The 26,482-nt window shown below is 42.2% G+C and overlaps 1 protein-coding gene across 1 annotated transcript in view; it reads left to right on the forward strand.

Moving 5' to 3' along the window:
- Positions 1-3,025: 3,025 nt before the first annotated feature.
- The window catches only part of CATSPERB (cation channel sperm associated auxiliary subunit beta), a gene marked incomplete at its 3' end in the record, with an annotated part of 59,331 nt that continues 35,874 nt past the window's right edge, over positions 3,026-26,482 (forward strand). The window contains exons 1-6 of the mRNA XM_060181368.1: positions 3,026-3,223; positions 5,965-6,043; positions 7,593-7,681; positions 17,940-18,080; positions 20,687-20,747; positions 23,029-23,124. Of these exons, the coding sequence (XP_060037351.1) occupies positions 3,212-3,223; positions 5,965-6,043; positions 7,593-7,681; positions 17,940-18,080; positions 20,687-20,747; positions 23,029-23,124 (478 nt within the window). The remainder of the gene's footprint in view (positions 3,224-5,964; positions 6,044-7,592; positions 7,682-17,939; positions 18,081-20,686; positions 20,748-23,028; positions 23,125-26,482) is intronic.

The raw sequence follows: 26,482 nt of genomic DNA on the forward strand, positions 1-26,482 counted from the left end.
TCAAAACTTTAAAGGCATTTCTTGCTGTCTCTTGGCCTTAGTATACCTAAAGATAAATCAGTTGTCTTCCTGATTGTTGCTTTCTTGGTGCTCTGTTCTTTTTCTAAGCTCCCTTTAAGTCCTTTTAAAGAATTGAAGACCAAATTGATTGGGAAGCTTTAACAATTACAAGAGCTATAGTGCCCAGTAATCTTTCTAACAGCCATCGTATTTACTTTGAATATCAAACCCATGAATCAAGGAATCCTGCTATAAAAACTGAATTTTGTCTTTAAAAAATTTTTTTAATTTTATTTGTTTCCTTTTTATTGCCCTTGTTTTTACTGTTGTAGTTACTGTTGTTGATGTCGTCATTGTTGGATAGGACAGAGAGAAACAGAGAGAGGAGGGAAAGACAGAGAGGAGGAGAGAAAGACAGACACCTGCAGACCTGCTTCACCGCCTGTGAAGCGACTCCCCTGCAGGTGGGGAGCCGGGGGGCTCGAACCAGGATCCTCATGCCGGTCCTTGTGCTTTGCAACACATGTGCTTAACCCGCTGCGCTACCGCCCAACTCCCTGAATTTTGTCTTCTTACTGTGATTCTATCTTTCCTTCACCTTGATGCCTTTTTTGTATTCAGCTTCTCTCTTTACAGTCATCTCTGTGTTTAACTAAGAAATCTTAACCACAGCATAACTGCTCAGACATAACTGCTGAACCTTTGCCCTCTCTGCCTCTGGGAATCTAGATGCAGAATCAGCATAGGTGCAATAAATCAAAATACTGGAACCTCTTCAGACAAAATGATGTTCTCAGACCAGCAACTGTAAGATCAAGCAACTATAAGCCATATATGAGTAACAAATTCATCAGGCAGGGTGACTCAATAAGCTCACCAAGACAGAAAGCACAAAAACAGACATTCAGGCAGGAGAGGTGATGCACAGACACGTAGCTAGAAGAATCCAGTATGTCATACCAGTTCTCCTTAGGTTACTTATGGGAGTCAGAAGATCTCTGTTTTCACTCAGAATGAACAAGCCGATCGTGAAAATCACACAGACAAAGAAATAATTATTGCCAGGTCTGAAAGTAGACGACTAATAGAAGAAAGGGTACTAACTGTGCTAAATATAAAAATCTATTCTGCAGTCATGAAAATGATGGGAAACTGGCACATAGATTAATCAGCAAGGCAAGAGAACATATTAGAAACCCCAGAAGCAGACAAGCAACTAAGTGAAGGTCTTTAAAACTGTGATAAGGGACCAGGTGGTGGCGCACCTGGCTGAGCACACGTATTACAATGCGCAAGGACCCAGGTTCGAGAGTCTGGTCCCCACCTGCAGGAAGAAAGCTTTGCGAGTGGTGAGGTAGTGCTGCAGGTGTCTGTCTCTTTCCCTCTCTATCACCCTCTTGATTTCTGGCTGTCTATATCCAGTAAATAAAGAAAAATTTTAAAAACGATGATAAAAAGATACCCAATAAATGTTACCAGAACAAATGAGTAGCCACATTTAAATGTTTTTTTTTTTATGTCTACTCCAGAGATTATATCAATGATTTCCAGGTGATTCAGACAATCACATTAAAAATGAAACCACAAATTATCAGTCAGTGAAAGAGAAATACCACTTACTTAAATGTAGAGGAAGAAAAAAACACAGAAACATAAAAATATCAAAAGACAAAGGACAAAATATAGATGGAAGAATTTTCTCTGACTGATCTCACAAAGAGCTAATTTCCATAGCATATTTTTAAAATGCTTACAAACTATCAAGATCAGGGCAGGGCAGGAATAGACAGCATAATGGTTATGCAAAGAGACTCTCATGCCTGCGGCTCCAAAGTCCCAGGTTCAATCCCCTGCACCACTATAAGCCAGAGCTGAGCAGGGCTCTGGTAAAAAGAAAAAAGAAAAATCTACAATGCAGAAAAAAGGGGAAAATAACCATGGACTAATTGTAGTGGGAAAAGGAAGTGCACAATATAAAAGTGCAGTGACTGTGCGATGCTCTCTACAATACAAGCATGCTCGGTGGTGCAGGGAAACGGGTGCTCATGCTGGCACCAGGCATGCACCTCTGCAGCGGCAGCAATGGGCCATTTTAGAAGTGCAGAATTTTAACAGCATCTCTTTGATCTGGGAAAGTATGTGTTCAGAAACATCTCTTCTATATTTACACATGTATGAAATAACAAGTGAGTGAGACTATTCTTTGTAATGAGACATTATTGGTAACAGCTAAAAACATCTTACCGATTCGGTAGATGGTTGTATATGTTAGCCAGCACCATACAATGAAATTAGCTAACACCATACAAGGAAATAGGAGGCACGGGGCTAGACAGTGGGGCCTCCTTCAGTCCTGTTGGTAAGAAAAGTGCTAGAAACGGAGTTCTGAGGAGTGTGGCCAAATTGAGCACCTCTGAAGGAGAGCATGGCAGCAAGACAGGATTTATCGCTATCCTTAGTGTGTGTGAGCCTCTGTGGTGATTCAAGATCAGTCTTGGGCTCCACAGGCGGGTGCTGCCTCTGGGGGTCTGTTTAGCCCCAGCAGGGTCATGGAAGCAGCGTGGGTGCAGAGACCAGGTGGCATACCTGTGCTCTTACTGGTTCCTGTGTGCGCAGAGCTCCTGTACTCACGCCCCACATTTGCTGGCCTTGTCTGCCCTGGTGGTCTTCCCTGTCTCGGCCCTACTCTTCCTTCAAGACAGCCATGAGACTCTGGCGGGTGTCTTCAGGCAGGCCTCATTGCATGTGGGTGATGTGATCTTTTAGCACTGATTGTTTTTCAGTCTCAGCCTCATAATGATCTGAGTATTTTGTAAACAATAATGTGTTGCTTTCTGAAGCTGGTAAATTATACCATCTGGAGATGTGATGGGATATAGTAGAAACTCCACCTCTCATGGAGTTTTAGTGAAAATGACCGTGGGTGCTCTGAGGAGGCAGTTAGTTGGGAATTCCAACTGCCTGGCCTGTAGATTTTCCAAGCAAGCGTCTCTGTTGGGTAGTGGCTGATTGTTACCAGACCAAGTCAGTAAACTGTCAGTGGTAATCAGTGGATTACCAAGTCAGTAAACTGTCAAAACTCAGGTCCTGATTAGTCTTCTTTCTCAGTCTATGTGAAGAAAGTGTGGGAAGTTTGAGAAAACTCCCCTCCTCAGAAGGGAGAAATTCCAGTGCAAGCACTCTTCACTGCTACAGTCTGAGATTTAACCAGATGATGGAGAAGGTAGGTTCTTTATTTGAGGAATTTATTCCTAATATGTGGCTTGTCACTGAAATTTACACAAAATTCATACTAATTCAGTTAACTGTTAAGTGGAGGCTTGAACTGTTTAAGTTGCTAAAAGAGGAAGATAAGTTGCTTCAGGGTAAAAACATGGATCCAGAGCTAGTTCTTACCAAGTGTGGGTTCCACAGAAAGTAGCTGCTGGGTGTTTTAAGCATGGCATTCAGTTAATTCTCACAACAACCCTGTCCAGTGGCTGTTGTCCCCATTTCAGTGAACAGCAAATGAGCTCAAAGAAGTTGAGTAGATCTCCAGGGTAAAGAAATCAGACATCTCAATGGGTAGAAGTCTTTGTCTTTTTTCCAATCATATGATCAGAGATGAAAGAAAATAGCATCAGTTGAGAAAACATCAGTTTTTCATGGTTGAGAACATGGACAGATTCTGCTCATGTTGTTAGGTTATTTTTATTTTTTTCTATTTATTTTATTTATTCCCTTTTGTTGCCCTTATTGTTTTTATTGTTGTAGCTATCATTACTGTCGTTGTTGTTGGATAGGACAGAGAGAAATGGAGAGAGGAGGGGAAGATAGAGAGGAGGAGAGAAAGACAGACACCTGCAGACCTGCTTCCCCACTTGTGAAGCGGCTCCCCTGCATGTGGGGAACTGGGGGCTTGAACCAGGATCCTTACGCCGGTCCTTGCGCTTTGCGTCACCTGCGCTTAACCTGCTGCGCTACAGCCCGACTCCCATTGTTAGGTTAAATATGAATGTTAGCAAAGAAATGCAAGGCTTTTCTGGTAATGGCCCTATTTCAAAGTTGGACTGTGGTAACTTTCCCAATTAGAGTCAAATTCACTCTGACACCCAAAATACATGAATTTGGGACCATGCAGATATAGTATGGGTGTAATATTTTCTTACCTTGTGAGACCACATTGTCTTTTTTAGATGACTGAAAACTACACTTTCAACATTCTTCCTTGATAATGTTCAGTGAAATAAACCAGATGCAGAAAGACAAAGACTGTGCGTTTGCACTCACAAGAAGAATTTAGGCAGCAAAGGTAGAGAAGTCAGAGCAGAGTGTGACTAGACCTTTAGGCTCTTATGAGCAGGTCAGAGGATTATGGGGTGTGCTGAATGGAGGCTGGGGCCCAGTGACCTGTGGTGGAGGGAGACAGCACTTTGGGGTGGCTGAGGGGTGCTGGCACATATTTGGGGGAAATATGAAATTATATTTTGAGACAATGGTTCTCTTATAAAGCATTTCCCCAATAAAAAGTAAAAAATAAGTAATTAAATAAATGTCCTTAAAAGCATGAAAGATTGTGAATACAAAATTCAAAGTTGAGATTTTTGTTGTCTGTTAAATGTACTGAAAGAAACAAGCTAATTTTGAAGGAGGACCCACCCCGCCCCAAACAAAAAAAAAGCATCAACTACGGTGTATTTAGTGAGTTGCCAGGAACTGCACAGGATGGGTCTGTTACCATTTCTCAGGTGGGGCAAAAGATGTAAGGTTCCTGGTCAGAGACAAAGGACTTTGTCTCTCGCAGCAAAAGTCAAAGTGTTGGTCCACTGCTCCTCCTAGCTGCCCGCGCTCTCAGAACCCCAGGGATGACAGAGACTCTGGGTGCTGCCTCGGTCTTTCTGGGCTCCTGTGACAAAGTGCTGCTCACACTCAGGGAGATTTCAGGTGTCAGATCAGGTGTCAGCAGCCTTTCCTCTGATGCCGTCTAGGAAAGAGATTGTTTTAGACACTTTATCTTTTCTTTTCCCTGTGTCTTCCATTCCACCAAATATCCTTTCTTTTCTTTTTTTTTTTTTTTTTTTTTATTCAAGCCATTTTTTATCTGTGGTCAATAGTGGTTTACACGATTGTTAAGATTGTAGCGTCTAGTTCCATACTGCATCCACCACAGACTTCTGTGCGCCCCACCCTCTGAAACGTAACCACCATGATTTTCACAGTAAGACCCCTTGTTTATTCTGGTTTTTGTTTACCTATTTGTTTTTCACAAGTTCATGTATTTCCGTTTTCTAAATACCACATGAGTGAAATCATCTGGTAGTTGTCTTTTTTTCTCTACAAATTTCTCTGAGTGTGATCATTTTATCCCAAAGGACACAATATCACCCTTTGTTTAATGCAGAGTAGTATTCCGTGGCGTATTCCAGGAATTCTTTATCCTGCTGTCTTTCCATGGGCACTTAGCCTTCTTCCACTCTCTGGCTATTGTGAACATTGCAGCTATGAACACAGGAGTGCATATGCCCCATTCAGATTAGTGTTTGTCTCTTCCCAAGTTTCCTTTCTTATAAGGACCCCAGCCATATTGGGCCAGTACCCAGGACAATGACCTGATTGAACTTATTACTCCAGTGGAGATCTTATCTCCAGATGCAATCACAGTCTAATGTTCCGACAGTTGGAAGCTCAGCTTGTGAATTATGGAGGGTGACAGGGCTGTGCATACCAGATGTTGGGCTCCCCTCTCATCAGGCGTCTACATTCAGGGTGTCTGCAGCTCACCTGTCGTTGCATTGGTTGCCTTTGTCACGCATTGGGAAGTATTTTTTAACTTGAGAAGATGGTTTCTATTCTGTGCTGTTGTCTATGGCCATACCACCCTGATCTCGTCTGATCTCTATTCTGTGCTGTTACTTATAGCAAAAGGAACTAAAGAAAAAAGTGTCCAAAATAGTTACATGGAAATGATTTGATTTCTTCCAACAGTTGGAGTTGCCACTTTTCTATGTGATGGTCTTACCTTTGAACATGTTTGTTTTTCCATCAGATGTGACATATAATAGAGGTGAGTTTCAGGTTCTTCTACCATTTCTTTTAGATATTGGCAGAGCTTTATTTGAACAGATGTATTTTTCCTCCATGACTGGTTGTATGTAATATGAATCATCAGCTGAATTATAAGATTTATAGATTGAGGTTGGAGAAAGCTTTCTGAAAGTGATACGTGAATTAAATTAGTCAGTAGGGTTTTATGGTAGAAACCTTGTAAACGGAATAAGACAAACCCACTTCCATTTGCACAGTTCATTTTGACTCTACAGGATTCTTAATGAGATCCACTAGAACATAGTAAAGACTCAGTTAATAATAATAACTGACTGCACAGAAGAAATAGATTGAGGGGTATCTTCTGTCCATGGACGTCTTGCAGAATTGGATGAATTCTGGGATATTCCACTTCCTGGCCATATATTCTAACAGAGAGCATATGACATACATGTGTATGACTGAAGATTACACACCACCACCAAATCTGTGAGACTGTAAAGAAGGGAGAGGTGTTACTTATTTTTTTTCCTGTTTGTTTGTTTCCAGATGGGTGATCAATGAAGGTTTAATCTTTAATCTCTGGACACTGCTTGGGTCCTCCAGGGCTTCCTCTGCTCCCTGGCATTACCAGGATTCCTGCAGCTTTAACAAGGCAAATACCTCTCTACTTGGAATAGTTGTTGGTTTTTTTTATCAGCTCCTAAAACATCCAGCTGTGCCTTCAACTTCTGTCTGCTGAGTTCTAGCAAGGACTCAGAGAGGGCCTTGAGGACAGGCCCTGAATGAACCAGGGTCATTTATTTCTCAATGACCCACAGGAAGCATGTTTGCAGCTTTTGCCTCTAGAAAATTTGTTTTGCACAGGACTCCCAGCATAATGACCTCTGTCCCCATGAACCATCTCCTTGTTCTCACTGCCAAATTGCCTCTTGCCTTTTCAGAAGTAAGCAAGAGTCTGAGTTTATATCGAAAGCAAAGGCATATGTGTTATGTTGCTGCAACCCTGAGTACAGTGCCCCATCAAAACCTCTTGCAACTCAAGGAGAAAAGAGTGACGAAGGGGTTGCGGGAACACCACGAACGTGGCTGCCGTCCTAGACAGTAGCTGAGCCAGCACAGTCTGTCAGATTTCCTGAATTTCACGACTCAGGAATCTCTCAAAGGCTTGCACTTTCCCGAGGGAAGGATCACACATGCATTGCAGTAAACTCCTTGATCATCATGCACTCTGCAAGCAGAGGCTACACCTTCAGCCCGGCAGCAGGCAGAGTGCTTGTGTTCTTGGGCCCATTTGCATCCTATATTTTTCTAGAAGACTCAATGAAGGACGGGCAGGATGAGGGCAATAGAAGAGAGAGGAAGGGGTCGTGAACAATGTCGAAGCATCTCCCCACCGTGCGGGGAGCTTCACTGGTCTCTGCCTTTGTGGTGTGCCCATGGGTGGCAGGGGTGCCATCAGCCCCAGAGCTGTGTCTGTGGAGAACCATCTCCCCCACCCATTCCCTCTGGTTTTTTGAATGACTTCCTTCTACATGATCTAAAACTTGTCTGCTTGCTTTATCTAGGTGTTACGGATAACCATTTTGCTTGTGCTAACATAGGATCTCTTCCAAAGAATAAAATAATCAAGTTGTTCCTTAACATGGATGATTTGGTAAGACCCACTGTTCCTACATGCTCCCATCACTTACATTCCTGCCCCCTTAATATTTTATTTATTTTAATGAGAAAAATACAGAGAAGAAGAGAGAAGGGAGGGGAAGAGGGGAGAAGAGGGTGAGGGGAGAGAGAGAAAGAGAGGGGGAGAGAGGAGCAACAGCTCCGGCTGATGGTGGTGTTGTGAGAGAACATGGGCCCTCGGAGTCTCAGGCACGAATGCCATTTGCAGAACCACGATGCTGCCTCCCACGTTCTCTCTTTACTGCCAGTGTTGTCAGTCACACTCTATGTTGGTCAGCTACCTTCTGCTCTTCTCAGACTTTGGAAGTGAGAGTCTGTAAATAATCACCCTTCATGATTATTTGGATCCAGTGAAATATGTTCTTTATCTCTTGGACACCCTGGGTAGTTTTTTGTTTGGTTCCTTTCTTTTTTATTCAGATACCTTTTAACCACCACCACCACCACCACCACCACCCCGTTTTAAACAAGATCAACTGTAACGATCTTCAGTTTTTATGGTTCAGATTTGTGCTGTTAAAGTTGGCAGTTTAAAAAAAAAAAAAAAGTTGGCAGTTGTGAGTTAGAGAGAGCCACCTCACATGACCTTGAGGAAGAATCTCCCATCTTCTAACAAGGACCACATAGCGGTTGTCATTTAGGGCAAAGGATGACTTTATTCATTTGATTAAAATAATAGCATATTTTTGAAAACAAAATAGACTAAGATGGATTATTCACATCACCAACAAAACATCCTAGCAAAACCTTGAGTTAACAAGATGCATAACTTTCCTAAAAATATATCATAAATGTAATAAAAAATGAAGACAAGCTCCCCACAAGGACAAATGCATGTATCAAAACTCCTTCTTACCATACCAAATATATATTTAGTTTCTTTTTAAAATTTTTTAATTATTAAATTTACTTGTTTGTTAGAGGCAACCAGAAATCGAGATGTAAGTGAGAGATAGAGAGGGAGAGAGACAGAGACACCTGCAGCCCTGCTTCACAACTCTCAAAGGTGGGGACTGGAAGCTTGAACCTGGGTCCTTATGCACTGCAACATGTGCACTCAACCAAGGACACCACCACCCAGCCCCTATTTAGTTTCTTTATAGCTGTTTTAAAGTACATGCTCTTTGAGTAAAAAAAAAAAAAGTCATCATACTTGTGACTTTATATTATGGAAAAAGAATAAACCATAGAGACGTTAGTGCTTGGTGAGGTTATGGTACCACTACGGAAGGTCCCAGGGCCCTGAGCCACCAACTCTCTGACCCTTATCTTTGTGCTCTTAAAAAAAAGAAATTGGGGAATTCGACTTCCAGAGGCGGAGCTACGAGCAGCAGATCGCTTTCTCTCCTTTCTTCTCCTCTCCTCTCCTCTCCTCTCCTCTCCTCTCCTCTCCCGGATCAACTAGGAATACCAAAGGAGACCACCCGGGACCTAAACAAGACAGGACTAGAATGACCACAGGAACCCAGTAAATCACCAGTGAGTACAAACACGTGTGGCTGGTGACAGAGGAGAGAGGGGCCTAAGGAGAGATTAAGTGACTGCTAACAGTTCAGCAGTTTATCAGTGGAGACACCACCTCCAGTCTGCTCCACCAACAAGGGGACAGCTTAAGGGAGGAGAGGACTCCCCAGAGACTCACCAAGTGCAACTCTGAGTCTCCATTGCTACTACCTTCAGAATTTGGAGCAGCGACAGGAAGGGACACCAGGGGACAGAGATCTAACCAGGAAACTCAGAAGACCTATACCTCGGTGGCATAGCTGAGGGGCTGTGAAAGTCTCTTTGCATAACCACTGGATTATCTCTGCCACCGAGATAATATCTCTGCCTTGCTTTATCTCTTGGTCAGGAGTCAGTGATTAAACTAAGAAGCCTATTGATAGTTTAAAAGCCCTCAGGCTCCCATAACCTACAGGGAAGGAAAAAAAAAAAAAAAAAGAAAGAGGCTTTTAAACCACTGAGCTCCAACTCGGGGATTGAAATAACTGTTAACTTCCACCACTGTGAACCCTTTAATTAACTTACATAGACACAAGTCAACCCAGGCAATAGTGATCAATAATTTGAAAAGTACTGATAAAAGGAACTCATAACATAATATATAAAATGGTTAAAACAACAAGAAAAAATATTGGAGACTCGAACAAGGACAAGAGTCCAGCTAAAAGTCCTCCAGAGGGTGAAGCACAAAATAACGAGTTCAACATCCAAACATTAGCTAAGGAAATAATAACAGGAGTGAGTAAAGAATTTGAAAAAATTGTAATCAGAAATGCAGGAACAACAAATGAGAATATGGAAGAAAATACTAATTATCTCATGGTTATTAGAGAGCTGAAAGCAGAAATCGCTGAGCTAAGGACACAACTAGCTGAACAAGCTAAAACAGAATCAGAGCAGGGCAACAAAATAGATGAACTCCAGAAAGCAGTAGAGGGCAGAGAGAATAGAATCTATGAGGCAGAGAGAATAGAATCTATGAGGCTGAAAACAGAATTAGCAAGATTGAGGATGAATTAGAGACAACTAAAAACGAAGTAAGAGTTCTCAAAAAGAGATTAAGAGATGCTGAAAACAACAACAGAGTCCTATGGGATGACTTCAAAAGAAACAATATACGCATTATTGGCATACCAGAGGATGAAAGAGAAGGAGAGGAAGAAAGTATTTTCCATGCCATAGTAGCTGAAAACTTCTCTAGTCTAGACAACATCAAAGACATAAAAATTCAAGAAGCCCAGAGGGTCCCAAACAGAATTAACCCAGACCTAAAGACACCAAGACATATCATACTTAGAATGGAAAGGAACAAGGATAAAGAAAGGATCCTCAAGGCTGCAAGAGAAAAACAAAGAGTCACCTACAGAGGAAAACCCATAAGATTAGCAGCAGACTTCTCCATACAAACACTACAGGCCAGAAGAGAATGGCAAGATATCTATAGAGTGCTCAATGAGAAAGGCTTTCAGCCAAGAATACTATATCCTGCTAGACTGTCATTCAGACTCGATGGAGGCATCAAAACCTTCTCAGACAAGCAACAGTTGAAGCAACCATCACCAAGCCTGCCCTGAAAGAAGTTCTGAAAGGTCTCCTATAAACAACCAGACCACCACAAATAGGACATATATCAAAACACTCTAAAACTCTACAAGAATGGTATTAAAATATCTTCAATCTTTGCTATCAATAAATGCCAATGGCCTGAATTCACCTATTAAAAGACACAGAGTAGGAAGATGGATCAGAAAACACAACCCAACAATATGCTGTCTACAGGAAACCCACCTAACTCAACAAGACAAACACAGACTTAAAGTGAAAGGATGGAAAACTATCATACAAGCCAATGGCCCACAAAAAAGGGCAGGAGCAGCTATTCTCATATCTGACATGATAGACTTTAAAATAGATAAGATTAAAAAAGATAGGAATGGACACTACTTAATGCTCAGAGGATCAGTCAATCAAGGGGACTTAACAATTATTAACGTCTATGCACCCAATGAGAAGACATCTAAATACATCAAATTTCTGCTGAAAGAGCTACAGCAATATATTAACAGTAACACAATCATAGTAGGGGACTTCAACACCCCACTCTCTCAACTTGACAGATCATCCAGGCAGAAAATCAATAAAGACATAAGGGAGCTAAATGAAGAGAGAGATAAACTAGAACTATTGGACATTTTCAGAGTCATTCATCCCAAGAAACTGGAATACACATTTTACTCAAGTCCACATGGGTCATTCTCAAGGATAGACATTCTCAAGGATATGTTAGGCCACAAAGACAGCATCAGCCAGTTCAAGACCATTGAAATCATCCCAAGCATCTTCTCAGACCACAGTGGAATTAAACTAACACTTAACAATCAACGAAAGATTAGTAACAGTCCCAAAATGTGGAAGCTCAACAGTATACTTCTTAACAACGTCTGGGTCAAAGAGGACATCAAGGAAGAAATCAAAATGTTTCGAGAGTTCAATGAAAATGAAGACACAAGCTATCAAAATATTTGGGACAAGCTAAAGCAGTCCTAAGAGGGAAGTTCATAGCTATACAAGCACACATTAGGAAACAAGAAAAAGCACAAATAAACAGCCTGATTGCACATCTTAAAGACCTAGAAGAAGAACAACAAAGGAACCCTAAAGCAACCAGAAGGACAGAAATCACTAAAGTTAGGGCAGAAATCAATAACATTGAGAATAGGAAAACCATACAAAAGATCAATGAAAGTAAATGTTGGTTCTTCAAAAGGGTAAACAAAATCGACAAACCTTTAGCCAGACTCACAAAACAAAAAAGGGAGAAGACCCAAATAAATCGGAGAGTAAATGAAAGAGGAGATATCACAACCGACACCGCAGAAATTCAACATATCATGCGAGGCTTCTATGAACGACTATATGCCACCAAGCTAGAGAACCTGGAAGAAATGGACGATTTCCTAGATACCTACCAACTTCCAAAACTAAGTAAAGAGGAAGTGGATAACATGAACAGGCCCATCACAGCTAATGAAATTGAAACAGTTATCAAAAATCTCCCCAAAAATAAAAGTCCTGGACCAGATGGTTTTACAAATGAATTCTACAAAACCTTCAAAGAAGAACTAATACTTCTACTTTTAAAAGTCTTCCAGAAGATTGAAGACACTGGAATACTCTCTGCCAGCTTCTATGAAGCCAACATCACCCTGATACCAAAAGCAGACAGGGACACAACCAAAAAAGAAAACTACAGACCAATATCTCTGATGAACATAGATGCAAAAATATTGAACAAAATTCTAGCCAACCAGATACAGCAGTATATCAAAAAGATTGTTCATCATGACCAAGTGGGGTTTATCCCAGGCATGCAAGGTTGGGTTAATATACATAAATCAATCAATGTGATCCACCACATCAACAAAAGCAAAAGACCAAAAACCACATGGTCATATCAATAGATTCAGAGAAAGCCTTTGACAAAATACAACATCCCTTTATGATCAAAACACTACAAAAAATGGAACTAGATGGAAAATTCCTGAAGATAGTGGAGTCTATATATAGCAAACCTACAGCCAACATCATACTCAATGGTGAAAAACTGGAAGCATTTCCCCTCAGATCAGGTACTAGACAGGGCTGCCCACTATCACCATTACTTTTCAACATAGTGTTGGAAGTTCTTGCCATAGCAATCAGGCAGCAGCAAGGAATTAAAGGCATACAGATTGGAAGAGAAGAAGTCAAACTCCTTATTTGCAGATGACATGATAGTATACATGGAAAAACCTAAGGAATCCAGCAAGAAGCTTTTGGAAATCATCAGGCAATACAGTAAGGTGTCAGGCTACAAAATTAACATTCAAAAGTCAGTGGCATTCCTCTATGCAAACACTAAGTTAGAAGAAATTGAAATCCAGAAATCAATTCCTTTTACTATAGCAACAAAAACAATAAAATATCTAGGAGTAAACCTAACCAAAGAAGTGAAAGACTTGTATACTGAAAATTATGAGTCACTACTCAAAGAAATTGAAAAAGACACAAAGAAGTGGAAAGATATTCCATGTTCATGGGTTGGAAGAATTAACATCATCAAAATGACTATATTACCCAGAGCCATCTATAAATTTAATGCTATCCCCATCAAGATCCCAAGCACATTTTTTAAGAGAATAGAAAAAATGCTACAAATGTTTATCTGGAACCAGAAAAGACCTAGAATTGCCAAAACAATCTTGAGAAGAAAGAACAGAACGGGAGGCATCACACTCCCAGATCTCAGACTGTATTATAGGGCCATTGTCATCAAAACTGCTTGGTACTGGAACATGAATAGACACACTGACCAGTGGAATAGAATTGAGAGCCCAGAAATGAGGCCCCACACCTATGGACATCTAATCTTTGACATCATTGAGCATATGATAGGAATATTTTGAGATGGGCTTAAAATTAAATAACATTATTGATAATAAAATGATCATAACTAAGTTATCTTCTAGTATGTGAGTATATTAAGTTAGGAATTTTTTTAGATAATGACTTTTTTGAGTTCACAATTTTCCTTTTGTATTTAAAAGCATATTATTAGGGAGTCGGGCTGTAGCACAGCGGGTTAAGCGCAGGTGGCGCAAAGCACAAGGACCGGCGTAAGGATCCCGGTTCAAACCCCAGCTCCCCACCTGCAGGGGAGTCGCTTCCCAGGCAGTGAAGCAGGTCTGCAGGTGCCTGTCTTTCTCTCCCCCTCTCTGTCTTCCCCTCCTCTCTCCACGTCTCTCTGTCCTGTCCAACAACAATGACATCAATAACAACCATAATAAAGCAAGGGCAACAAAAGGAAATAAATATTTTTTAAAAAGAGAGAGAAAGAAAGAGGCACTGAGAGACCAAAGCCCCACACCACCGTCTATGAAGTTCCGTTTGTCTCTGCCCCTGTTGCCCTGCTGCACCAGGAATGAGCCGAGGGCCTGGTCACAGAAGGCAGATGTTGTACCCGCTGAGCCCGCCCATGGTTTTCTTTCCGTGTTCCTTAGCTCCTTTAAGGTTGTTTGTATTGGTGTGTATCCCACACTTCTCTCCAGGTTCACATGGCCATGTGTCTATAGTGAAAAAATAAAATCTGATTTAGATGACTGAATTTGAAAGGATTATTACCGTGGAGAGTCTGTATGACGAGGAATGGGATGGAGCTGGCTGGAGTGGATAGTCTGGTGTTTCAGGTGGTTGGTAGGAACTAGTTAAAAAAAAAAAAAGAAAAAGAAATTACAAGTTCTTTTTTGAGATGAGACTGGCAAGTTCAAGAGAATCTGGCCACAGACGCAACCTTTTTGGACACCGATTTAGAGCAATTCTCCAAGTGGTTTTGGTAGAAATCATACTGAATAGCTGAAGGGCAGTGGCATTCCACCTCACAGTGCACAAGGACCTGGGTTCAAGTTCCTGGTGCCACCTGCAGGGGGAAAGCTTCACAACTGGTGAAACAGTGCTTCAGATGCCTCTCTGTCACCCGCCTCCCCTAATTTCTCTCTGTCTCTTTCTCTTATTTATTTTTGCCTTCAGTGCCAGCACTATGAATCCACTGCTCCTGGTAGCCTTTTTTTTTTTTTTTTTTTTGATAGGACAGAGAGATGGGGAGAGAGTCAGACAGGCACCTGAAGCTGCAGGTCTTTGCCTGGTTCCTTATGATTAGTACTATGTGTGCTTAACCAGGTTCACCAATGCCTGGCCCCCAATTTCACTTCTTCTCTATCCACAATAAAGAAATAAAATATTTTTAAAACAAAAAATAATAACTGAGATTTATAAAGTACTTTTGTGTTGGCATTTACCAGTGTGTTTTATGCTTAATATGACTTTTTTTTTTGCATCCAGGATTATTGCTGGGGCTCAGTGCCTGCACTATAAATCCACTGCTCCTGGAGGTTATTTTTTCCCCTTTGTTGCCATTGTTGTTTATCGTAGTAGTTGTGATTATTATTATTGTTATTGCTGCCATTATTGTTGGATAGGACAGACAGAAATAGAGAGAGGAGGGGAAGGCAGATAGGGGGAGAGAAAGACACCTGCAGACCTGCTTCACTGCCTATGAAGCAACTGCCCTGCAGGTGGGGACTGGGGGCTTGAATCTGGGTCCTTGCACATTTTAATATGTGCACACAGCCAGGTGTGCCACCACCCAGCCCCCAAACTGTAGTTTTTAAAATAATTTTTTTAAATATTTATTTATTCCCTTTTGTTGCCCTTGTTTTATTGTTGTAGTTGCTATTTTTGTTGTTATTGATGCCATCATTGTTAGATAGGACAGAGAGAAATGGAGAGAGGAGGGGAAGACAGAAGGGAGAGAAAGACAGACACCTGCAGACCTACTTCACCACTTGTGAAGCGACTCCCCTGCAGGTGGGGAGCCGGGGGCTCAAACCGGGAGCCTTATGCCGGTCCTTGCACTTGGCACCATGTGGGCTTAACCCGCTGCACTACTGCTGGACTCCCTTAATATGACATTTTATCTTCTATAAGGTACGTCCTGTGTGAGGAGGACTGAAACTACTTAGACTCAGTAAAGGGGGCAGGAGAGGACAGGCCAACAGATTTTTAAGAAGAGTTTATTTACATATATGGAATGTATCCTTCTCCACAGGATACAGGGACTAGCTCAAAGATGTTGGGCAGTACGCCAGCTCAGCTCCCGCTGTGGTCTATTTACATAATCACTGTTTTACCTGAGAACCGCCCTGCCTGCAGGGCACTGATTTAATCTCACTGGTTTGCATTCTCCTTTTGCTCTGCCCCCTCTCCTAGTCACACCCTGTTTTCCACCACTAGCTTGCACTCTCTTTCGGCTCCTCCACCCTCTCTACGTCATATCCTGTTTTTCACCCTACTATGTCCTTCTTGGCGAGTATATATACAGCTGCTCTTCTGTTTAAACACATGGGATGGCCTTCCGGCTCTGAGAGTCCCAGAGTCTCTCTCCTGCGACGCTAGCCCGGCACGAGTTCCTGATCCCTCTCCCACGCAGCAGCCTAGGTTGGCTCCAGTTGAGTTCTCTCCAACCCAGAGAGCACTTGCTCGGGAAGAAGCACCCTCAGGCTATCCCGGCACAAAGAAGTGGTTAGAACTGGGGGCTTATTTTTTAAAGACTTAAAATTTTTATTTATTTGATGGAGAAGAGAAATTGAGAGGCAAGAGAGAGGGAGAAAGACAGAAAGACACCTGCGGTCCTGCTTCACTTCTCGTGAACCTTTCCCCATGCAGGCGGGGACGGGGGTGGTACAGGGCCCTTGTGCCTGGTGATGTGGGCTGTACCAGACGCACCACCAGCTGGCCCCTTGGGGTGTGTTCAGATATCATCTCAACAAAAGACCAGAGGGGCCAGGCGGTGGTGCACTGGTAAGCGCACATGTCACCATGCACAGAATGACCTTGATGTTAGACCAGGACCCAAATGAGATGAAGCTCAGTATCTTTTTTCTTTCATTATTTTTTCTTTTCTTTTTTTCCATTTCTTTAATTTGGTAAGACAGAGAAATTGAGAGGGAAAGGGAGGTAGGGAAAGATAAAGAGAGGCACCTGAAGCATTATTACTTCGCCTCTTGTGAAGCTTCCCCATCTGCAGGTGGGGGCCAGGGCTTGAACCTGGAACCTTGTGCATGGGGATGTGTGTGCTCAGCCAGGGAGCTACTGCCCAGCCCTGAAGCTCAGTATCTGTTTCATGTTGGTTTCAGTAAACTCGACAATTTGTGAGCATGTTTTAATTTCTTTACTGGGGAATTAATGTTTTACAGTCAACAGTAAATACAATAGTCTGCACATGCATAACATTCCCCAGTTTCCCATATAACAGTACAACCCCCACTAGGTCCTCTGACAGTTTGAGCATTTTCTTACCCCTTCTCTCACTGAGAGGAAAAGCAATAAAAATGCATTTCCCTTTATATATTTTCTTCTTCTGAAATTTAGATAAAGTCATGATTTTAATGAAATAGGGGCTGGGAGGTGCAGCACCCAACAGAGCACGTACATTATTATGCACTAAGACCAGGGCTCGAGCCCCCAGACCCCACCTGCAGTAGGTGGTGAGGGCTTCACAAGCGGTGGAGTAGGTCTGCAGGAGTCTCTCTGCCTCTCTCCCTTTCTGTCCGTCCCATCTTAATTTCTCTCTGTCTCTATCCAAAGAAAATAAATTAAATAATTATGTGCTAATATGTGGCTTTGATTCTAGTTGACTAAGTACAGTGACTTTGTGCTCACTCCTGTGTTGAGGATGGCAGTGGCTTTGTGAGAATTCCTGTGGTAAGGATGAATGGGAAATGCCTGTGAGGACACAAGAGGAAAATCTTCCCAAGTCCTCAGGTGTTTAGTTCCAAATGCATTGTCCCTTCGTTAGAGACTGGAATTGCTGAAGATACTAGCGGCCAGTGACATTCCTAGTCACACACCTCTCCACTTTTAAGTGAACAAAATATCTGCCTCCATCCAACTGTCATTACTTGGCCTGGCTTCTCTCTGTCTCTTTTTAAGTTTATTTTGGATGAAGACAGAAATTGAGAGGGGTAGGGGAGATAGAAAGGGAGAGAGGGGGATAGAGACACAGAGAAAGAGACCCACAGAACTTCTTTGCCACTCATGAAGCTGCCCCCTTGAGATGGGGACCAGGGTTGTGCATGGTAGCATGTGCATTCAACCAAGTGCACCACTACCTGGCCCCTCTCTCTTCCCTAAAGATCATCCAGTGTTTTTTCGAATCTAAAAGTGAGCTTACTTCCAAGGAGTTTCTGAGTGTGTTCACTTCAGGAGGCCTGACTCCCAGCTTAAGAATTGCTAACAGCACATACACCAGCATCTTCCACTTCAACCTAACTCTGGTAAGTGTGTTTTGTTTTATCCTGTGATTGTGTTAGGAACAAGAAGCCTGCTACTCTCCCTTACTTAATGTTTTTTTCAAAAAAGAAAAAAAAATAGTCCACTAATGTTATATGTATGTCCAACATAGGTAACATTTATTATACAGTTTAAGAACTCCTAATTATTAGTCCTAGTATCTTATTTTTTTATGCTGTTATAAAGAGAATTACTTTCTTAATTTTTATCTCCAGATTCTTTAAGTGTATAAAAATGCTGTTGCATAGAAATATAATGTTGTATATAAATGCATGTTGATCTTGTGGCCTGGAACTTCAATGAGCTTGCTTATGGATTAGAATAGGTTTCAGCAATCACCTGAATGTTTAAACAAAAGTTTTGTCAGATACAGGGCCTCTAGCTGTCTTCATTTTCATTCCAGATTTTGAACTTCCCTTTGTGAGTCTGAATAGCCAACCTGACGCCACTGTTTCTGAGTGAAAGTCAGCAGCTAGTTGTATTATTCCCCCTTTTGTGCAGTGTTGTGTTTCTTTGAATGCTTTCACTGTTTTGTTTGTATTTATCTCAGTTGCTTTCCCTGGCTTCCTGGATTCTAAGTTTATCATATTTGGAAAGTTTTCAGTCTTCTCCTAAAAAAAGATGCTTTACCCCCACCCTGACTGGTCCCTTCCAATCATGCATATTTTGGGGCTTGTAATTTTGTCCCACAGATCCCTGAAGTCCTGTTAATTTTTCTTTGTTGTTTCCCTTTTTCAGATTGAATCATTTCAGCTGTTATATTTCTTCACTTATTTCTTTTGCCATCTCCAATCTGCTGTTGAATTCGCATAGGAAATATTTTATTTTTGTATTTATTTCACAAGTCACAACCTTTCAGACCACTGAGAAAAATAACAGTAATATATATTATTGGATATATTATATATGTATTACTGGATAGATATTATTATATATTATTGGATAGATATATGTATTATTGGATAAATATTATAGATAACATATATTATTGGATAGAGACAGCGAAGTTGAGAAAAGGGGAAATAGAGAGGGAGAGAGACAGAGAAACACCTGCAGCCCTGCTTCACTACTTGCGAAGCTTTCTCCCTGCAGGTGGGGACCAGGGGCTTGAACCCTAGTCCTTATGAACTGTAATGCATACGCTTAACAGGTGTGCCACTGCCTGGCCCCAAGGGAATATTTTATTTCAGTGTGTGCTTTTCAGTCTTACTATTTCCATTTGAGTTTGCACTTGTCATTTCTGTTCTAGGATTCCATACTTGTTCCTTCACTGAGACGGGTCCCTTAAATTGTGTGTATATTTGTGGTGACTGCTTTGAAGCTTCTGCTGCATCAGTCTATTGTCTGTCTCTGCCCCACTGCAATACCAAGTACTAGTTCCTGGAGGTTTTTTTTCAAACCGTTTTATATGGGGAAGTTCTGTTTTACAGGACAGCTGTTGGCATGTGGGTACAACTTCTCATTCCCCATGAAAGACGTCTGCACATCACTCCCACCCCAACCTGAGTCCTTGTCCATCATTGTGTCCGGGTCCTTGAACTCCTGTTTCTTTCAAGCTATGGCTTGTCATTTTGGGTTGAAAACTGGATAGTGAAGGCAAGAGGCAGCAACTCTGAACTCTGCTGTGTTCTTGTGAGAGCTTACTGTTATTTTCGTGGTGGTCTGAAAGGTTCGAACTTGTGTTGGCACAAACTGTCTTATCTCTGACTAGAGTAGCTAGTAACTGCTCTGTTCCTTTGCTTCTACTTCTGATTTTTATGTGGCCTTCTAAGGATCTCCGTGGCATGTGTATTGCCCAGAATTTGGCAAGGGTTTTTATTTAGCTCTTAGTTCACCATTTTTTTCAGTTCTCTTCTTCCTGGGATGTTCCCCCTAAATTCACAAATTTTCTGTCCACTTAGAAATCAAGCTAACAAACAATCTTGCAGTTTTGTACTCCTACATTGGCATTGTGTTTTGTGAGTTTGTTATTATAAATAATCAAGCATATTAGTTATTTCCAATCTCCTCCTATTAAATTAATGACTAAATATATCCATGAACATGTTCTATTTTACACATATGTGAGTATATTCTAGGAGAAACTCCTAAGAGTGGAATTGTTGAGTGAGGGTTATTTACATTGAATACTTTGGCTTAATTTTATTTTTTAATATAAGGTAGATTTCAAAATAAGTTTTCCTATTAACACTGTGAAGCACTGCTTTCTGATGTCTTCTTTTTAAGAGTAATTTTTAATCATTATTTATTCTAAATTTAACTGTTAAAGTTCAATCAGGTTACCAGTTTTAAACCTTAAGTGCTTAGATTGAAGAAATGTGTAATCAGAACTGAGGTCTATGCATCAAAAAGTTTGAGACATTCAATCTATATTTCCCCTCTCACATTGATTAAATAGTAATTTATAAGACTATAAGTTAATAGGAGTGTATATTAACACCACTCCCACCACCAAAGGTCTGTGTGCCTAACCCCCCACCCCTCCACCATATAGTGAAGCTGAAAATCTACTCTTACCCTCCAACCAGAGTTTTGTACTTTGGTGCAATAATCCACACTCAGTCATATTCTGATGTCTTCTTTACCCAAGTTCAGTGATCGGGTTTACTGGCTGATTGATATTCCCAGAGAAAATATCACCCAAAACACAGGTAAGAGTGATTTCAGTTCTGTCACTTCTGGATCTGGAATGTCAAATTCAGCAAATACAGAAAATGTTTTTATATTAAACAATTATTTGGTATCTCTTGTAAATGTGTAGGATTTGTGACACGCTAAAGTTATTTATGGCTCATCTGAAATTTAAATTAAACTGAGTTTCTTGTAGTTTATCTGGCATTCTATTATAAATTGTTCTATATATATAACATCTATACCATTCTTTTTTTAAAAAACCTTTAAATTTTTTAAAAATCATCTTTATTTATTTATTGGATAGAGACAGGTACAAATTGAGAGGTAAGGGGGTGATAGAGAGACAGAGAGACATCTGCAGCCCTGCTTCACCACTTGTGGGGACCGGGGGATTGAACCTGGATCCTTACGGACTTTAACATGTGCGCTCAGCCAGGTGCGCCACCACTCGGCCCCCATTTATATCATTCTTTAAAGAAGACTTATTTTCTAGAACTTGAAATTGTAGTACTGAGGTCATGTACCAATTGATCCTAGTAAAACTGACCCATTATTCATAAATGCTGTCGGTTGTAATATCTAATTTGTCATCTTTCCTATAGAATCTACTAGGAAGAACTGCGTGGCAACCAAGTTTAACATGTGCCTTTTGGTCTCAAAGGGCAAGAGAAGGCCTGTAGAAGTCCAGGGCTTGTGAGCACTGAGGTGGACTGAGTAGTTGCTCTTCAGGCATATTGAAAATAGTAGTATTAAGGTGGCCAGTGGCATGACTGTTCGAGCACACATGTCACCATGCACCTGGGTCCAGGTGCAGGCCCCCATCTCCACCCTCCACCTTCTGGGGGAAGCTTCACAAGTGGTGGAGCAGGGCTGCAGGTGTCTCTGCCTCTCTCCCTCTTCCTCTCTGTCTTCCCCTTGCCCCTCAATTTCACTCTGTCTCTCCCCAATAAATAATGTAAAATAATAATGATAATAGACAGTATATTATTTTAATGTGGTACGTACAAGGAACAGAAGCAAACTTGACTTCAGTTAAGGAAAATGAAGAAATTTGACTTTTGTTGTGGAATCCAATGAAAAATACAGCACTGACTTGTGTGCTAATCATCAAACAGCAGACACTGAGGAGGTGAGGGAGTGGGGTGGGGAGTCCTACCTAGAGCATACCGAATTATAGACCCTCAGACACTGAGGAGGTGAGGGAGTGGGGTGGGGAGTCCTACCTAGAGCATACCGACTTATAGACCCTCAGACACTGAGGAGGTGAGGGAGTGGGGTGGGGAGTCCTTAGAGCATACCAACTTATAGACCCTCAGAAGAAATAAGAATAAGGCAGAAATGAGAGTTTTCTCTTTTTTAAGATTTTGTTTATTTATTCATGAGAAATATAGGTGGAAAGAGAAAGAACCAGAGATCACTCTGGCACATGTGCTGCTGGGAATCGAACTCAGGACCTCATGCTTGAGAGTCCAAAGCTTTATCACTGTGTCACCTCCTGGACCACGAAATGAGAGTTTTCTTTAGGAGAAGGATTTTAATTACAAGTTTTCTAATAAGTGTGGGGATATTCAGATTCTCTCTTTTTAAATATTCTCATGAAAGAGAGAAAGAGGCAAGAGGACTACTCAATTCTGGCATATGTGATCTGGAAAACAAAGTTGGGACCTGAGGCTTCAAAATATTTTGCATAACCATTACACTGTCTCCCAAGCCCAATCTAGAATATTATTATCAGGAGTCATTGCTAGGATAGTAAGATCACTTCCTAGTTATCTTGTCCTTGTTTTATCATCTAAATGTTCATAAGAAAAGCATGAGGGACCTGGGAGTCGGGCAGTAGTAATGAGTTAAGCACACGGTGGTGTGAAGTACAAGCACCGTTGTAAGGATCCCAGTTCGAGCCCCCAGCTCCCCACCTGCAGTGGGGGGTCCCTTCACAGGCGGTGAAGCAGGTCTGCAGGTATCTATCTTTCTCTCCCACTCTCTGTCTTCCCCCCTCCATTTCTCTCTGTCCTAACAATGACGACATAAATAACAACAACAATAATAACTACAACAATAAAACAAGGGCAACAAAAAGGAAAATAAATATACAAAAAGAAAAGCATGAGGGACCTTGTATACCAATGTAGTCAATTGCTGGGAAATGAAAGGTGACCAACACGGGGGGCCAGAGGAGACAGCATCATGGTTGTGCAAACAGACTCTCCTGAGGCTTGGACCCCAGATCCTCTCAGGTCTCACCAGCACAACACAGTGGGGAGAAAGGTTGGTTATTCGTCTCCTGTTCACAAACAGATTTGGCGGCAGTGGATGAATGGTTCGTAAAGATCACTCTCCAACACGGACTGAATATGTACACAACTGAAGGGACACTCTTAGACCGGCTTCGAGGTAAATGGCAACAGATCCAAGTAAAATGAAATGTGTAATATTCTCTTAATGCTATTTTGTAACCTGATATATATCAGATTCCTGTGCTAAGTTGTCCTGGGGATACAAAAATAAAAGAGATGAGCATGGGCCTGGGAGAGGGTAGAGTGTATACCTTTTTTAAAAGAAATTAAATTTATGTGTGTATCATTGGGCAGAGACAGAAACTGAGAGAGGAGGGAGAGATAGGGAAAGAGAGGGACCAGGCAGTGGCACACTTGGCTAAGTACACACACTTCAGTGTGTGAGGATCATGATTCAAGCCCCTGGTCCCCTCCTTCAGGGGGGAAGCTTCATGAGTGGTGAAGCAGGGCTGCAGGTGTCTGTCTCTTTCCTCTCTATCTTCCCCTTCTCTCAATTTCTCTCTGTCTCTATCCAATAATATATAAATATATTGAAAATATTAGAGATGGCGGGAAAGAGACAGACATATGCAGCCCTGCTTTACCAACACTGACTACCTTCCTTCCTTGCCTCCCTCCTTCGTGTGTGTGTGTGTGTGTGTGTGTGTGTGTGTGTGTGTGTGTGTGTGTGTGTGTGTGTGTTTTACCAGGACACTACCCAGCTCTGGTTTATGGAGGTATGGGGCAATTGGATCTGGGGTCCAAGCCTCAGGAGAGTCTGTTTGCACAACCATGATGCTGTCTCCTCTGGTCCCGTGTTGATCACCTTTCATTTCCCAGCAATTGACTACATTGGTATACAAGGTCCCTCATGCTTTTCTTTTTTTATATTTATTTATTTCGCCTTTTGTTGCCCTTGTTTTTTATTGTTGTTGTAGTTATTATTGTTGTTGTTATTGATGTCATCATTGTTAGATAGGACAGAGAGAAATGGAGAGAGGAGGGAAGACAGAGGGGAGAGAAAGACAGACACCTGCAGACCTGCTTCACCGTTTGTGAATTGACACCCCTGCAGGTGGGGATCCGAGGGCTCGAACAGGGATCCTTATGCCACTCTATACTAGCATGTCTGAGGGAGGTTCTGAGTGTCCTGCCCTCTTAGATATGCATGTTGGTTGCCTGAACACACGGGCTGAACTCAGCTGCTTTGCTCCAGACGTCTCAGGCTTTTGGACTTCCTCAGTATTGAATTCATGTGGCTATAAAATATGTCTCTCTCACTTCATGGCTATTTCCTGTGCAAAGCTCTGGCAACCCAACAGGAAACTTAACTCCTTTCCCTGCTCTGCACAAAGGGAGCAACAGATCACGTGAAGTCTGGTTTTGTTGCAACTTCTGTTGGAAGTTTGGGGACCTGGAGAGGGTTTATACTGGAGAAGTGTCAACAGTGAATGAAGCATTACTAGATAGCTCCAGTCGTGTGTGTGTGCATGTGTGTGACTCTGTGTGTGTGACTGTGTGTGTGCGTGTGTGAGAGAGTGTGTGTGTGTGCGTGAATGTTTGTGTATGTGTGTGTGACTCTGTGTGTGTATGTGTGTGAGTCTGTGTGTGCATGTGTGTGTGAGTGTGTGTGTTTGTGTGTGCGTGCGTGTGTGAATGTGTGTGTGTGTATGTGTGTGCGAGTGTGTGTGTGAGTATGAGTGTGTGTGAGTGCGTTCGTGTGTGTGTAAGTGTGTGTTCGTGTGTGTGCGTGTGTGTGTGAGTGTGTGAGTGCGTGTGTGTGAGTGCGTGTGTGTGTGTGTGTGTGAGTGTGTGCGTGTGTGTGTGCGCGTGTGTGTGCGTGTGTGTGTGTGAGTGTGTGTGAGTGTGTGTGTGTGTGAGTGTGTGTGAGTGTGTGTGTGTGAGTGAGTGTGTGTGAGTGAGTGTGTGTGTGTGAGTGAGTGTGTGTGTGTGAGTGTGTGTGAGTGTGTGAGTGTGTGAGTGTGTGAGTGAGTGTGTGTGTGAGTGTGTGTGAGTGTGTGAGTGAGTGTGTGCGTGTGTGGGTGTGTGTGCATGTGTGTGAGTGTGTGTGCGTGCGTGCGTGTGAGTGAGTGTGTGTGCATGTGTGAGTGTGTGCATGTGTGAGTGTGTGTGTGAGTGTGTGTGCATGTGTGTGCATGTGTGTGCATGTGAGTGTGCGTGTGTGTGTGTGTGTGAGTGTGTGTGTGAATGTGTGAGTGTGTGTGTGAGTGTGCGTGTGAGTGTGCGCGTGTGTGTGCGTGTGCGTGTGCGTGTGTGTGTGTGTGTGTGTGTGATATCTTTTATGACTAAAGTGGTTTACAAGGTCTTAGGGTACAGTTTCACACTGCACCTACCACCAGAGTTCTGAACCCCACCCTTCCAGCAATAGCCACCAGAGTTCTCAGAAAGTCTTGAAGGCAGCTGTTTACCTCTGGGTATTGTTTTTTTGTTTGTTTTTGTTTTTGTTTTTAGGAAGGGGTGAGGGGGTTGTTCATGTGTTCCAGGTCTCCAGATTCCACATATAAGTGAAACCATCATTCACGCACATAACAAAGCTGTCTTTCACTCTCCCCTTATTCACTAAGCACCATCACCTCCAGGCCCACTCATTTTGCCCCAAAGGACACACACAGCATCATCTTTTTCACTGCAGAGCAGATAATCCCACTCTTAAAGGCACTTTGGAGGGAGTCAGGCAGTAACGCAGCAGGTTAAGAGCACGTGGCGCAAAGCACAAGGACCGGCGTAAGGATCCCGGTTTGAGCCCCCGGCTCCCCACCTGCAGGGGTGTCGCTTCACAGGCGGTGAAGCAGGTCTGCAGGTGTCTGTCTTTCTCTCCCCTCTCTGTCTTCCCCTCCTCTCTCCATTTCTCTCTGTCCTATCCAACAACGACAACAACATTAATACCTACAACAATAAGACAAGGGCAACAAAAGGAAAAATAAATAAATAAATAAAAAGCCCTTTGACTATTTCTGAAATGCATACAGCTGGTTTTTGTCAGTGTCTTATTTTCATTTCTTTCTCTCTCCCTCTCTCTCTCTCTCTTTCTCTTTTCCTCCAGGGTTATTGCTGGGGCTTGTGCCAGCATTATAGACTCACTATTCCTGGAGGTCATTTTTGTTCCATTTTATTGGACAGGTCAGAGAGACATTGAGAGAGGAGGGGGAGAGAGAGAAAGAAAGACACCTGACAACTTGCTTCACCGCTTGTGAAGCTTCCCCTATAGGTGGGAAACAGGGCTTGAACCCTGATCCTGCACTTAGTGCTGTGACCACTTAGCCAGGTGCCACTGCTCAGCCCTCTGGTTTTCATTTTGTCATCTGTTTTTGTCCCCAGGAGAAAAAAGCAGTAGTAGTTTCTTTTTATATCACATTTTATATTTGACTTACTCTGTCTAATGAGAGAGAAAGACATAGACAGACCAGAGCCCTGCTCAGCTCTGGCTGGTGGTGGTGCTGGGGATTGAACCTAGG

The sequence above is a fragment of the Erinaceus europaeus genome, chromosome 22 (genome assembly GCF_950295315.1).
Source record: "Erinaceus europaeus chromosome 22, mEriEur2.1, whole genome shotgun sequence".
Lineage (NCBI taxonomy): Eukaryota > Metazoa > Chordata > Mammalia > Eulipotyphla > Erinaceidae > Erinaceus > Erinaceus europaeus.